Here is a 15,357-nt window from a genome sequence, read left to right as displayed (position 1 = left end):
AACTTGTTGAGAAGCTACTGGAGTTTTATGGGTTTTTTTTCCCTCTCCTGCAGAGTCTGACCTTTATCGGGAAGAAGACCACCAGCCTTAAGTTCAAAGAGAAAGCCACAGACCTGGACACGCGAAGTTATAAGTGCCTCCTCCTCGCTCTGGTCAAACTCATCCACGCAGACCCCAAACTCATGCTGCACGTGAGTGTGGTTCTTTCTTTTCCGCTCTTCTCTCTTCGTTGGAGATATTTGGGTCAAAAACATCCTGTTCGAAGTAGAATTTTGTCACAGACTCACTGATTTTTCACAGAATCCTGTGAAACAAGCTCCGGAGATGCAGAGCAGCACCGCAGAGCTCATCACCGGCCTCGTCCAGCTCGTGCCTCCAACCAACACTACTCAGCTGTCACAAGAAGCCATGGAGGTCAGGGAGGATGAGCCACACTCAACACCGCACCTTAAATATCATATTTTTATTCATAAGGCACATGAAACACTCAATTGTTGATGGTTCTGGTGGTTTTTAGTATTCCAATCTTTGCTTATATCACTTTCTATCACTTCCTGCAGCTGTCTCTGTACACAAAACTGTTATTATTCAATTGATGATGATGATGCACCCCTTTTTTAACGCTTGTAGCCTGAATAACCGGGTGATCTAAATCATTAATAAATATACAATTACAAATGCATCAAAATCCAATATGGTTCATTCATAATGTCCAGAGGAGCAACATATTATTTCTCCAGTAGTTACATGGCTTTGAATAAAAAACATGATTGGGAAAAAAAGGAGTAACACAAACTGCCATTGGAGAAAATAGCTTGTCTAATAATCCTCTGGCAGACGGTGCTCACAAAAACTTAAGAAAAGTATTTGTGCCACAAATAGTTTCTTCTATGGTTAGTAAAACCCTGAACCTTGTTTATTGTTTTTTTTTCCCCGAGGGATCCAGTCACACAAATGGGGAAAAAAAGAGCTATTGGCCAAGATGATAAAATAAACAATGTACAGCATGAGTCACACACTAGCAACTTTAGAAAAAGCATAATAATGAAAAAACAATCATAACAATATTAGACTTTAGTAACTATTATTAAAAAAGATAAAATAAGGGGTGGGACTGTAAAGATGTTCAGTATAAATACATGGAAGTGAAATTGATAAATGAATATATAAGGGAGCTCATGGAAGATAATGATGTTTTCTAACAAAATAATGTTTTCTCCTCTTCAATGCTCCGTGTCTTGTTGGTTTTCAGGCATTGTTGGTTCTGCACCAGCCAGAGACTATAGAGTTATGGAACCCAGATGCTCCAATCGAGACCTTTTGGGACATCAGGTACTGAATGCTTCTTTAGCTTTTAGATTTTTGAAGTTGTTGTTTGATCATTTTAAAGATGAATTGGCCAGAATATCCCAAATGAAAAGGTTTTAGATGACTTGAGATGACTCCCGTACAGGAATGATGGTTTCTACCCTGATGTGAATAGTGGAGTTACGATACTGAAAGCCAAGCAGACATATTTCTTCCTTTGTGCTTACACAGCCATGCAGCGCTGTAAATGTGATTATGCACACAAGCAAGTAATGGATTTCTGATTATGTAAATGTCATAAATTGACCGCTTGGCGTCTTCCCCTCTCCAGTTCGCAGGTGCTCTACCTGATCTGCCCCAAACTGATCGGCCAGCAGTTGGTCAACGGGACAGAAGTGCTGAAGTGGCTGAGGGAGGTTCTCATCTGCAGGAACAAGTTTCTGCTCAAGAACAAGGTGCAGAAAATAGATTTAAAAATATTTCAAGTAGGGCTGGTGCAACCTGCACTGGGATTCTATATTCTACCTGTATGGGTCTCTTTATTATTGGGATTTTCTCCATTCTTTAAGCATTATTCTTTGATTTTCTTGGTGGCTGTCCTCCAGGAGTGCGCAACAAAGGGCAGCGGGATCCCCATCTGCCGGCAGGCGCAGACCAAGCTGGAGGTGAGCCTCTATATGTTCCTGTGGAGTCCGGACACCGAGGCCGTGCTGGTGGCCATGTCCTGCTTCCGCCACCTCTGCGAGGAGGCCGACATCCGCAGCGCCGCCGACGAGGTGCCCGTCCAGACAATCCTGCCCAACTACGCCACCTTCAGTGAGCTGGCGTCCGTCAGCAACATGATGGGAACAGGTCAGTGCTGCTGCTCATTGTCCTTTCAAATCTGCGGTAATGAGGAGCTCGGCCCGGTGTCGAGTGGGTTTGTGGGAGTAAGATGCTGTAACTTCAAGATTTTAAATAATGAGGGTAAAAAGTGAATATAGTTTGTTTGATTTTGTAAAAAATATAGGCATTTCTATCACATATACTTTATAAATTTAAAGGTTGTTATGGCACTATTTTATCATTCTAGCCCCCTCGAAACGGAATTGAGCTGCATGTTGCCGATGAACTAAAATGTGTTCAACACCCTGCTCTAGACATTGTTGTTTCTTCTATCAGAATTGAAGACTGGTGGGATGCCATCTGAATGAAATCCAATCATAAGTTCTTGTTTCCTCAGGCCGCTCCACTTTACAGAAGAGGGTGATGGCCTTGCTGAGGAGAATAGAGCACCCGACTCCAGGAAACATTGATGTAATGTTCACTTCCTGTTTCTCCTTCATCAGCCTCTTTTGATGATAATGATGTTTATTTTTATTTATTTTTACTCGCATATTCTGAAAATTCCCAGCATTCACTGTTAACGTGTGTTGCCTCCACCTTCAGGCGTGGGAGGATACGCACACTAAATGGGACCAGGCCACCAAGCAGGTCCTCAACTCCCCAAAAAACAAGGCTGATGACGGGCAGGTAAGGATTCACTCATTGTAAATGGGATGATATGTAAATTTGAGTAAATCAAACCTCTTGTTGTTCGTCGTGAATTCAATATATTAACATGAAAACACGTCAAATCCAGTTTTCAAAAACTAAGAGTTGTGTAAAAACAGTTGCTGAAACTTGTAACAGCTCATGAATTTACTAACAGATCAGTGATGTGATTTTCACAGAGGCACAGTTTGTGACATGCAGGTTGGAGGGGCTGCAATGTTTGACATTTGTGGATGTAAAGAAGTTCATGATTTCATCATCTCATTCACTGAAATGTGCCGAGGTGTATTTAGAGATCTTCAATTTAAAGAGACGTGATTCTGTAGCAGTGAACTTGGCATGGACCCCGGAACATTGTGTGAACACATCTCATCAAACATAAACTGGGCAGAATATAAACTCTTTACAGGCCAAATGCAGAGACGACATCATTCTCTCAGATAAAGCAGAAAATCTCGTTGCACCTTTGGACAATCTAAAGTTATAATTTAATCTGAAATGTATGTTTTTGGCCTCTAGGAGAAAACCTGAGTATCCATGCAAATCCCAAACTGAATATGAAGCTTGGATTCTGAGGCTTTGTTCATATATTGTTTTTGCAATATAGATCGAGTTTAGTCTGGTGGTATATTGGCTTTAGTTTTAGCAGGACACCGAGGTTTGAGGCTTTTCTACTGTATCCAGCAGAGTAGAAGTTGTTCATCACTCTCTTCCGATCCCCTTCCTCTCACAGCAGGAGTGGATAAACATGACGGGCTTCCTCTGCGCTCTTGGCGGTGTTTGCCTTCAGCAGCGCAACACGCCCGGCCCCGCCACATACAGCCCGCCCATGGGTCCTCTGAGCGAGCGCAAGCACTCCATGATCTCCATGAGCCCGTGCGAGGTGTCCAACCCCGTAAGCAGCTCCTGCACCTCGTCGGCCTCCAGCGAGACGCTCGTCAGCCGCTTCGTGGACCGGCTGCTGGCCCTTCTGGTGTGCGGCCACGACCGAGTCGGCATGCACGTTCGCACCAACGTGAAAGACCTGCTGGGGCTGGAGCTGAGCCCCGCCCTCTACCCCATGCTCTTCAACAAACTGAGGAACAGCATCGGAAAGTTCTTCGACACCCAGGGGCCGGTCAGTGCTGCCCAGAGCTAAGAAAAGTTGAAATTGTTAAAACATGTTTTGTTGGCGTTATTTTTAATGCTTTCCTTTATTAGTGGTGTCGAAAGCTGTTTATTTTTCTTTGTTGGACTAACAAAAACTGACTTGCGACACCACCTTGTGGTACAATATGGTACTATGTGGTGGGATCAGTTTGAAGCGAGTTGAATAGCTTGTTAATATCAAAAATAAAGCAACACAAGTAGGACATTTTGACTTTTTCTGCAAGTTCTTCAGTCACAAGATGTAATTTTTTTTGGTATGTCTTTCAGTACATTAGCATATGTTTGAAGATTTCTTTGATTATTTAAATAGCATAGCTTTGAAGTTCAGATTTTGATTTGCAAAACACTGTATAATTTCTTTTACTTGAATATTTAATGCCCTGATCATGTTTCTGTTCTTATCGTATCTTCCTGATACGTATTGGTTGATTTTTTTTATTAAATTTTTTTCCCCCACGCTCGCAGGTTCCCATCAACGACACTAACACCCAGTTTGTGGAGCAGACTATAGCTATCATGAAAAACCTGCTGGATAACCACACAGAGGGCAGCTCCGAACACCTAGGACAGGCCAGCATCGAGACCATGATGCTCAACCTGGTCAGGTAGGACCTCAACACTGAAGGTGTCACATGATTTGAAGAAACAGAAAAAACAGAAATGATTCAATTTTAAAAAAGTTTCGCAATCAGACAATGTTTTGAAAACAATTGATGTGCAAATGGCAGAAACACGGAAAACACTGCTGTTTGGATGTCTGCCACTAGTTCATAGGTGTCAAACTCATTTTACTTCGAGGGCAATTTGATCTCAAATGTTCCAGACCAGTAAGTAATAGTATTAAAATCTCCAAAAAACAACAACTCCAAATATGTTTTCATTTTAATTCAACAAAGTATTCATATATTAAGTTTATAATTGTTGAACTGTCCTTATACAACTCATGGTAAATGTGAATGAAAGAATTGGAAATTCAACAATTTTGTGCCTCGGTTCACCATGTGCTTTATATCTTATAGGTCACAGTGGATTTGAGTTACACTATTTACATCTTCAAAGGCTTAAAAACATTCAGCCACATGTAACTCAGAAATACAGTAAACTGGTTTATATAATCAGACTAACTAATTATTTCCAGAAGGGATTTTTAATGTAGACCAGGGGTGTCAAACTCAGATCCTCGTGGGCCGCAGCCCTGCACGTTTTCAATGTCTCCCTCCCCTGAATGTCCTGATGGTTCATCATCACATTCAGCACAAAGCCAGATAACGAGCTGCTCATTGCAATCAGCTGTGTTGAAGCTGGGAGACATGCAAAACGTGCAGGGCTGCGGCCCTCGAGGCCTGGAGTTCGACACGTGTGATGTAGACACATTTCTACATCTGTGTTCATCCTGATCACCTGAACTGATTCGCCACATAATACAGACTAAAGTGTGTCCCTGGTGGTCAAATAACTGTACTGCAGTTAATGTCTTACTGACAGCTGGGAAATGTAATCTTGCAGGTTGCTCTGGACTAACCAGGAGAGTTCTGGCCTGCGGGCCAAAACGTTAGAGGCCCTGCACTAGTGGGTGCTGGGTTTTTGTAATTCAACCGTCTTTCGCCACTATTTCAGCTGATTCAGGATGCAAGCATCCATCTGGAATTGTAAATTTTTATGCATCTGCTCCCACATGCGCAGGAAGACTATTGACGCATGTACAACACTTCACATTTCAGAAATGTTGTCTTCCACATTTACTTTGAGACACTGAGCCGTAAGTTTGGACATTTCTGGTGATGTTGTATAAACAAATACTGTTTTCACTTAACCATAGTTGCCTAAACAAAGTGTGACTCTCCCGTGCCCCACCCCCTCAGGTACGTGCGCATCCTGGGTAACGTGGTCCACGCCATCCAGATCAAAACCAAACTGTGCCAACTGGTGGAGGTGATGATGGAGAGACGGGACGACCTGTCCTTCTGTCAGGAGATGAAGTTCAGGTTGGTGACACTGCTTCACAGTGGCATGCGGTGAAGCTCTATCTGCATCCGTTTCTCACTCGTGCTCTTGCGTTCAGGAACAAGATGGTGGAGTACCTGACGGACTGGGTCATGGGAACCTCCAATCAAGCTGCAGACGACGACATCAAGTGCCTGACAAGGTCGGTTGGTCTCGCATCATTCAACACTGAAAGCATCTGAGTGAGCCGCCTTCTCATCAATGTCCTGTGTGTGTTTAATGTGCAGGGACCTGGACCAGGCCAGTATGGAGGCTGTGGTCTCTCTGTTAGCTGGTCTTCCTCTGCAGCCTGAAGAGGGAGACGGAGTTGAGCTGATGGAGGCCAAATCGCAGCTCTTCCTCAAGTAAGACCAACATGGATCTTCTCTGTTGACAGAACGCTGTTTGGAATCTGTTGTTGCTTCTACTGTGAAAGGCAGCCATACACAGTCTAGACTCAAGGTGGATGGTTTAAACTCCTGGTCTGTGGGCCACTTTAGGACGAAGCCCGTCCTTCTTCTGGCTTAGAGTTTGGTGTCATATATATAATTTAAGTTGCTTTCAAAATTATATGCTAGAAAAGATTGTACTTAGTGATGAAGAAAATATGACCATAACTGCTGTATAATTCTTTCTTTGGTTGATTTTAATTTTTAAGATTGCAGAAAAATCATTGCACCTACTGTTTTGTATTATAATGCAATATTTCATTCAAGATTTATACTCTGTAACAAACCCAATTTAATGATACTTAAATGAATTTAATTGAAAATAATTTTGCAACCCTTTTCATGTCATCTAATCTTGATGAAGCAGAAGTTTTTTGTGTTTTTTCTTGGAGCATTTGGGACTTGGAAAAGAAACGCAAGACTTTTCTGAAACGAAACGCAACGACGAAGCGTTTTCACCCAAAACCTGGGACCCCCCCCCCCCCCCCCCCCCGACTTTGTGTTGTTTCCTGACATTCCTGCTGTGGTTTGTGACGGCTTGCAGGTACTTCACTCTGTTCATGAACCTGCTGAACGACTGCAGCGAGGTGGAAGATGAAGGTCAGGCGGTGGGAGGGAGGAAGAGAGGCATGTCCCGACGTCTGGCATCACTACGCCACTGCACCGTCCTTGCCATGTCCAACCTGCTCAACGCCAACGTGGACAGCGGCCTCATGCACTCCATCGGTGAGTCGAGACACAGGCCTCGAGGCTTCAGCTCGTCTGAGGAAAACATTGTGAGAAAAGTGTTGGTTGCGCTTCAGGTTTGGGATACCATAAGGACCTGCAGACCCGAGCCACGTTCATGGAGGTTCTGACCAAGATCCTGCAGCAGGGCACCGAGTTCGACACGCTGGCGGAGACGGTGCTGGCGGACCGCTTCGAGAGGCTGGTGGAGCTGGTCACCATGATGGGGGACCAGGGAGAGCTGCCCATCGCCATGGCCCTGGCCAATGTGGTTCCTGGGTCGCAGTGGGTACGGAGCCCACAGTTCATGTCTAATCTGCACACAGCATGATTAACCCTTTATTTAGCAAGTGACTTCTGCATCTCTTTTCATTTCTCTCACACTGATAATTGATTCCAATCCAGACTTGAGGTATTTCCTGCTTCAGACACGTTTTGTCACCTTTTTCACTTTTCAATTTGTTCGTCGGACTCATCTTGAAAAGGCCCCTTATCTACTGACCGAAAAGAATGAAAAAGATGGCGATATCTATAGATGTATAGAAATGGTAATGTGTGTGTTATTTTGGTTGAAGTAATTCTGTTGAATTAGTTTTATTGTATAGAAATCCCACATAGTGTTTATTTACAATGTTTAGTACGGACATATTTTTAAATTACTCTTGAAAGAGTGTTTCAATGAGTGGCCTATAAGGGGTTAAATCTGCAGACTCTGGTCAAAGAGCCAAGTGTGAGACAGTCTAGTCCAATTTTTATTTTCATCTTATTATTGTGTTGATCCTAAACCGTGACTCCAGGTTGTAATGTGATCTGATCCGTGAGTACTACAACAGGTAACGCCACAAACTAAAGGTTTACGTTTTTAATATTGTTTGTCTTTGAGCAGGATGAGGAACTGAAACCTAACAACCTTTCCTGGAAATAGTTTTGTTTGAAGGAGGGAGTTTTCATTTTCTCTTTTTGAACATTCTAAATGTTCCAGAAATCCTTAAGAGGGCTGCAACACACATGTACGCTCACATCCAGGATATTTTGATCCCACGCCAATTTTTTATTTTTATTTTTTTACTTTGTAGTTATTATCGTCAAATGACTGTAGTTTTTCCAGTTTGTTTGTCTCCTTGAAGCAAATCGAGCACTGATAATGAAAACCGCATCCATTTAGTGTGTTTTTGAAGTGCGTGTTCCGTTTAATCTCCAGGACGAGCTGGCCCGCGTGCTGGTAACCCTGTTCGATTCCCGCCACCTCCTCTACCAGCTGCTGTGGAACATGTTCTCCAAAGAGGTGGAGCTGGCCGACTCCATGCAGACTCTGTTCAGAGGAAACAGCCTGGCCAGCAAGATCATGACGTTCTGCTTCAAGGTAGAAAAACAATAAGTGAAGAAACCCACGTGACTTTCTGTTGTGGAATTTGAATCGTCTCGTCACGACATAGTGTGATTTATTTTTTGTTTCTTGTTTGTGTGTGTGTGTTTTTTAGGTTTATGGGGCGGCCTACCTGCAGAAGCTACTGGAGCCGCTATTGAGAGGAGTCATCACAACTCCAGAGCAGATCAGCTTCGAGGTGGACCCCACCAGGTCAGGACTTTTGTTTCTCCATTTTTGATCGGATTATTACGGTTTAGTTTCTTTTACAAACAAATATTCCTTTAATATAATATTGCAATCACCGTGCATGTAGGCCTCCTGCCCCTCTGTTGAGGTTGAGGGTGTCTACCATAAGGCCCACGGGCCAAAACGATCCCGCAAGAGGCTCCAATCCCAAAAAAGCCCAACTCCTTTTATGTCAAACAAGTGTCACATAATGGAATTGAGATGTTTTTTCGTGCTTGTAGACTTTTCTTTCTTTTGTAAACTCCATAGTTTAAACCAGTGAATTTCAACTGATGGGTCATAACCCAAAAGTGGGCCGTTGTCTGGTTTTCAGTGGGTTACAGGTACATGCTTATTGAGCAGTTAAAGCACAGACACCACACAGAATATGAGCTATGATCTGCATTATTTTGATAACAATAACCTTTTTTTTTTTTCCTGCAGTGAGATGTGGAAGGATGAAGCCATGAAAAGTAAAGTCACATTTCGAAAGCAAACTCTCCGGCCCCCGTTTACACGACAACATTTTCAAGTGAAAACAGGAAACTTTCTCTGCCTCTTGGCTGTTCGTTTACACTGAAAACAACTTTTTGAAAGCGCGCCAAAACCCCTTAAACGCTAGTAGTGGGAACCGACAGCGTTTTCAAAATGTTGCCACGTAAACGTGAAACTTTTCTGAAACAAAAAATGCTAAAATGTTTTTTCACGAGAAATGTTGTCGTGTAAATGCGGCATTAGTGGAGATCAAATTTTTCAGATTTGCACGTGAAAACATCGTTGAACTTGTTAAAAAAAAATGGCTGAAATTCCTGAAAGAAAAAAAATTAGATTTTTGTTAAAACAAAGAAAATTTGATCAAAAAGTGGATATTTTCCTCTCTACGTTCCCTTCTGCTGGTCATTTGGCTGGTTTGCGTGGTGGCTTGTCGCTCAGGCGTCCCGTAGACGGAACATCTGGTTTAAACCGTCTGGTTGCTGGTTTGTCTGATCAGGCTGGAGCAGGGTGAGAACCTGGAGGAGAACCAAAGGAACCTGCTGCAGATCACCGAGCGTTTCTTCCAGGCCATCATCGGTTCCTCTAGCGAGTTCCCCCCACAGCTCCGCAGCGTGTGCCACTGTCTATACCAGGTAAACCCCCACCTCCCCCGCTCTCTCTCTCTCGCGCTCTCTCTCTATGACTCTCTTGCTCTCTCGCTCTCTCGCTCTCTCTCACCATGCCCCTCCTCCTTACAGCTGCTCAGCCACTCTCTCCGCTCTCAGTCGTGTGTGTGTGTGTGTGTGTGCGCAGTGTCACTCAAACATTTCAAGCTCCCAGCGCTGCTCCGCTCACCGCTGTCTGCCTCGGCTCGACATCAGTTATCCAAACACACCTCTTTCATTATTTCAACCATCAGAAAGTTTCACCTCATTTGACCTGAAGCTACGGTCGGACCGTTAATGTTCAGGATGATTCTAGAACAAGACCCCGTTTTCCCAGCTTTTTTCTAGCTTTTGCCGTCATGAGAGTTGATGAATGTTAAATCTGAGGCTTGAGGAAGTCCCGTCCCGGTTTCACCAGACCGCTTCACGAACACCACCAGAGGATATTTGGGGGTCAGAGGGATTCCTTTTCCGAGGAAGACGTGTTCTCATGAAAAGATGAGGAGAATTTATGGGTAGGATTATAAATAGTTTAAATAAGACACTATTTTTCCTGTTCAGATAAATAAAGTACACGTGTCCATTTATTCCCAACTTTTACTTCAAGAAAGGAATTGACAGAAGGTGAACAGGATGTCTCTGTTAGTGAGGCGATGTCCTCAGTGTGGATGTTAAGATCATCCAGCAGCTGTGACGTTCTCCAAAGTTTCTCTTTGGAATTAATGAGAATCTCTTCTGAAAGGAACATGCACAGGAAGAAGCTAATTAACCTGATTGATCTTAGTCTGAGAGATAGATTGAATTATACTGTTTGGATCTGAATTTTATTCTTTAACATATAAGATGCGATGGTGGGAGTTTTTCCTTCCATTTAACCAGTATTAACTTCGTCCGGCTACAAGAGATGCAAAAGCTATCATCGCTCTCGCATGGTGATCGATGTTCACGTCTTCTGCCGCTACTCCGAATAGAACCGACTCGCTTTTGATGGCAAAAACTAGTAAAACCAAGAAAAACGGGTTCTTAAGTGGAATAATTAGACTTTGTTCCACATTTCACTGCAATCACTACATTCAAGAAGCACAAAGTTGAAGAAAACTGTGATCACACCTAATCTTTGTTGTTAAATAAGACTCTGTAGGCTCGTCCTTAGTGCCGGGGGCATTTGGCAGAGATTTCAACACATGTTGACACGATGGCATCACACACGGGCCGAACATCCAAAAACGACCGTGGGGCTGAGATCTGGTGACCAACTCATCGTCATGTTGAAGAAATATCTGATTATCAGATATCAGTACTCATGTAGGCTGATATGTTCAAATGGTGATTTAAAAACATCAAAATGATGCAGAGAAAATTGATACAAAACAGGATGGATCCATGTTTTTATGTTACTGGAACCAAATTCATCTACAGAAAGTCATCGTTACCCGGGGGCGGGAGGACGCATCTTTTCTGAAACGCTGCTACTGTGCATGCACACCACGGCCGTAATAAATAGTTCTTCTGCTTCTGCACCTGCATGAGTACATAGACGATAACAACAATGGCACCAGCAGCGTTGTTTCGGCCATTTTTAGTAGATTTGCTTCTTTACTTTTCTTTCACCAGGTATAAAAACGATTTGAGCTTTCAGTCAATTAATTTTTTTATAAAATTGAATCCTGCACGTTTTTACGGCTTAATCACACTTGTGGGGTTTCAATTTGCAGAGCAATGCAACATGATTTACCACAGTTCAGTCAGTCTTTTACATGCATTTCGTGCATATTGATACCATGATTACAATAAATTTGCAATATATTGTGCATCCCTAATCAGGAATATTGCTTTTCCTTTTCGGTTCAGTGTTTTAATATAACTCCCATATTTATAAATTGACCATCTAAAGCTTCTTTAAATGACAGTAAAGCACAATTTCTTTCTCTATGAGCTCATATTTATTCATCCTGAGGCTTAATAGAGTAACATTAGATACCCACTCCCCAAACGGTACAGATTCGGTGTGATCACAGCTATCGAGTCCATAACATGCCAAAACCTAAACATGCTTCCACATGTCAGCATCTCCCAGTTTCTCCACACAGCGCACCATTTTGAACACACACACCCTTTCCTGCCGTTTTCAACTTGAGTGTCCATGCAGCTTCACACCGCTGCTGCCGCCGCCGCCGCCTGCTGCTGCTGCTCCACGCTCCGACCACAGCGGAAAGGACTCTCCGCTCTCATCCATGTTATTCACAAAGTTCACAAAAGCTGTTTTCTGATGATGGATTCTTATGTTATTTTCATGTGTTGACCATGTTTCAGTTCGTATTTTTCATCCTGGATTCCCTTTTGCAAGCGTGTGGCCATACACACACACACATACACACACACACACGCACAGTAGCGGAGTCTTCTGAAGTTCAAGCACGCTGGCGCATGCATGGACACGCTTTCCAGTCCCCGCAACAGTGATGAAGTCTTTTCTAACAGGAGTTTTTGATACTTTTTTTTTTGTCCTGTGTTTTACCAGATCCGAATGTGTGTGCACCTCGAGTGGCCAGGGGCTGTGCAGCGCGTGTGTGGGTGTTAGTGCGTGCGTGCGTGCGTGCGCGTGTGTGTGTGTGTGTGTGTGTGTGTGTGTGTGTGTGTGTGTGTGTGTGTGTAGCCGGTGCTGTGACCATGATTGTGCTCATCTCTGTTCTGTAGGCTACTTGCCACTCTCTACTGAATAAAGCAACAGTAAAAGAAAAAAAGGAAAACAAAAAAGCCGTAAGTTTGGAGAATCTATTTTCCCTCAGACACTTTTTTTTTTTTTTTTTTCCTGAAGCAAAAAATATATTTTTTTTGCATTTTATTCATTTGATTTCTTGAGTTATTATTTTGATTTCTTCATTTCGTAAAAAATTTGGTTCTGATTTGGTGGGGGTTTTTTTTGTTTTTGTTTTTTGTTTTCTTCATATTCAACTTTGTGTACAACCCTTTCTTTAAAATCATCGTACTAATATCGGCGCCATTTTTAATGTATTTTCAATTAACAGTTCTCGGGAGAACAGCAGCATTCTCTCTTCTCGTCTCTTTCTGGACTCTGCACTTCAGGAGACATTTTCTCAGAACATTTCATCTGCACTAAAAATGACCTTCCTCCATCTCATCTGGCTTGTTTTAACAAACACAAACTTAAACACACACATTCACACTCGGCTGCTTAAGCTCCTGGCTTCGTAAAAGACACTAAAAGTATTTTCTTTTCTTTTTTTTTGGATGAAATATTCTGATAAATTGGCCTCCATCTGTCATGGGTTGGATTCCTCAGATGTATGGTGACATTTCTCCGCCATATATGACTGTGAGAGTGCTTTTTTTGTTTTTGTTTTCTTTATATGTGATATCCCTTCAAAACTCATCTCTCACGCTCAAATTTTGGTGCTTGGGAGCATTTAAACACTTTTGCTTGACTTTCACTACTCAGAAAAGGAGTTACTGATTACATTTCTCTCCCACAGGAGCCAGCTCTTAGTCCTACATCTACCGAAAGTCTTTAATACCGTTTTTAGCTGGAAAAACTACAGAGACACTTGTCAGATGCGAACCATGCTCTCATTGTGAAATAAATAAACCCATCTTAATTTATTTTGAGTGCAAAATGGGTCCTGTAAACCGATAATCTATTACTTTTGGCCTTTTTCAATGTACCAAACCCCGTAATGTAATAACTTGATGGTAGTGTTAAGAGTTTTCATCCATTATTGTACCATTTTGCAAAATATATTATGAGTTATAAAATGACTGAGAAAGCATTAAAAATTACTTTTAAAATATAAAAACTGCTGCCGTTAATATGAGAATAGATAAATATGGCTGCATTCTTGAAAATAAAAGCTTTTTGGCTTGAAGATTTTGTGCAGTTTGCCTGAAGAAGTAGCTGTCAAGAATGGAAGGTCGTCATTTTCACTCATTCAGCATAGAAATTCTCCAAATGCTCCCAATTATGGTTAAGATGGCTTTATTACATTCAGAATGGCCAAAATTATTAGTTATTTGTTCTAACAATTCTCTTTGAAAACTATATCATTGACGGCATTAAATCTGTAATGGCTCTAGTTTGACTTTCACTACTAGAATATTAAAGTACTGATTAAGTTTCTCTGTCGTTTTTAAGACATATATTCACACAAGTGTTGTTTGAGTGAACTAAAATAACTTGAATGAAACGTGAGGGAACGACACTCGTGTTGTCACGTTTATCGAAAGCGTTCAAACTAACAAACAAACCAGCCTTGCATCGCACTGTCTTGTAATACCACCGTATACCACAAGATGGTGTGGTGACGAGTAATGACGACAGCTACTTTACCATATTCATACAGGAAGTGAGGCCAGACTCAAACTACTGGAGCCAAACCCTTTTTAAAAGCTGTATTTACCATGAGTGTAGATATTTAAAGTGTAGATAGATTTCCTCTGGTGGTACTTTGAACATAGACTTAACTTCTGTTGCAGCCAGGTCACCAAAAGTTGTCAGATCCAGAATGTTGTCACCTCCCTTGTGAGCCCCAGGTGTGTAAAATGTGTGTATTTATAAGAAGAAACAGGCAAAAGTTCACCTTGATAGCAGCCCTGCCTGCCACAGCACCATTTCCTCTCTCCCTCGGTGTGTTTGAACTAAAAATAAGAACACTGTTGTTCCTGCACCGGTTGGACTGAATCATTTAGTCTAGATCAAGTTCTGAACACGGCGGCGATGTCGGTAACGTCAGCTTGTGTGCTCCTGTTTATCATTTGGCCGTTTGCATTTAGATTGCATCTCGCAAATTTCAGTCCGTTTTAATCTGCGGTTGATAGTTTGTAATTGTTTTAATTGTATTTTTTTCAGTGCAAAATGGTTGGTTGCTAACCGTACATAAAAATAATGTGCAAGTCGACTGTGAAAGACACCAGACGTTAAAGTGGCAGATCTATTTTTGTGACACAGTCACAATAGAAAACAGATATTAACTAAAACTCATTACCTTGTTATGTCGAGCCGCTCGTGAGCACTTAATGTTGTCTAATGGTGCTATTTCAGGCAGACGGTTCTAGATTCTAGAACCAGATTCTTTGCTGGTGTTAAATGATCGTGTGACTAAAAGCCTCATTTGTTAAATTGAAGTTATTTTGGTTTGTACAAAAGGTGAATACCCAAGTTGTGCAAAAAGAAGTAAGCTTATGAACCGAGTGTCCCTGTTTCACATGAACACTTATACTTATTCTCACCTTTATCACTGGAAGTGTTGGCAAGGCATCTAAACCCCTACAAATTATAGTTGTGCTTTTTTTTTTTTTTCATGGATTAGATTGGTCCAATGCAGAAGAATAATTTTCCCAAGAGGGTCAGAACAGTACGGTACATTAGCCAATAAAACTCAATATGAGAAAACTGTGAGATAATTACCGGCACTGACAAACTAACAAATTAAAGTTATTACTGCGTCGTAATGCCTCATGG

The 15,357-nt window shown here is 42.0% G+C and overlaps 1 protein-coding gene across 1 annotated transcript in view; it reads left to right on the top strand.

The window, feature by feature from the left end:
- nf1a (neurofibromin 1a) overlaps positions 1-15,357 on the top strand; it is a 63,207-nt gene that overhangs the window by 13,214 nt on the left and 34,636 nt on the right. The window contains exons 13-29 of the mRNA XM_080460556.1: positions 54-191; positions 301-414; positions 1,253-1,332; positions 1,640-1,763; positions 1,914-2,160; positions 2,531-2,604; positions 2,737-2,820; positions 3,575-3,958; positions 4,456-4,595; positions 5,853-5,975; positions 6,053-6,136; positions 6,222-6,338; positions 6,967-7,148; positions 7,226-7,437; positions 8,350-8,511; positions 8,630-8,727; positions 9,734-9,869. Of these exons, the coding sequence (XP_080316682.1) occupies positions 54-191; positions 301-414; positions 1,253-1,332; positions 1,640-1,763; positions 1,914-2,160; positions 2,531-2,604; positions 2,737-2,820; positions 3,575-3,958; positions 4,456-4,595; positions 5,853-5,975; positions 6,053-6,136; positions 6,222-6,338; positions 6,967-7,148; positions 7,226-7,437; positions 8,350-8,511; positions 8,630-8,727; positions 9,734-9,869 (2,499 nt within the window). The remainder of the gene's footprint in view (positions 1-53; positions 192-300; positions 415-1,252; positions 1,333-1,639; positions 1,764-1,913; positions 2,161-2,530; positions 2,605-2,736; positions 2,821-3,574; positions 3,959-4,455; positions 4,596-5,852; positions 5,976-6,052; positions 6,137-6,221; positions 6,339-6,966; positions 7,149-7,225; positions 7,438-8,349; positions 8,512-8,629; positions 8,728-9,733; positions 9,870-15,357) is intronic.

Source organism: Lipophrys pholis (assembly GCF_963383615.2).
Source record: "Lipophrys pholis genome assembly, chromosome: 3".
Classification (NCBI taxonomy): domain Eukaryota; kingdom Metazoa; phylum Chordata; class Actinopteri; order Blenniiformes; family Blenniidae; genus Lipophrys; species Lipophrys pholis.
This window is presented reverse-complemented; position numbering and strand designations above follow the sequence as displayed.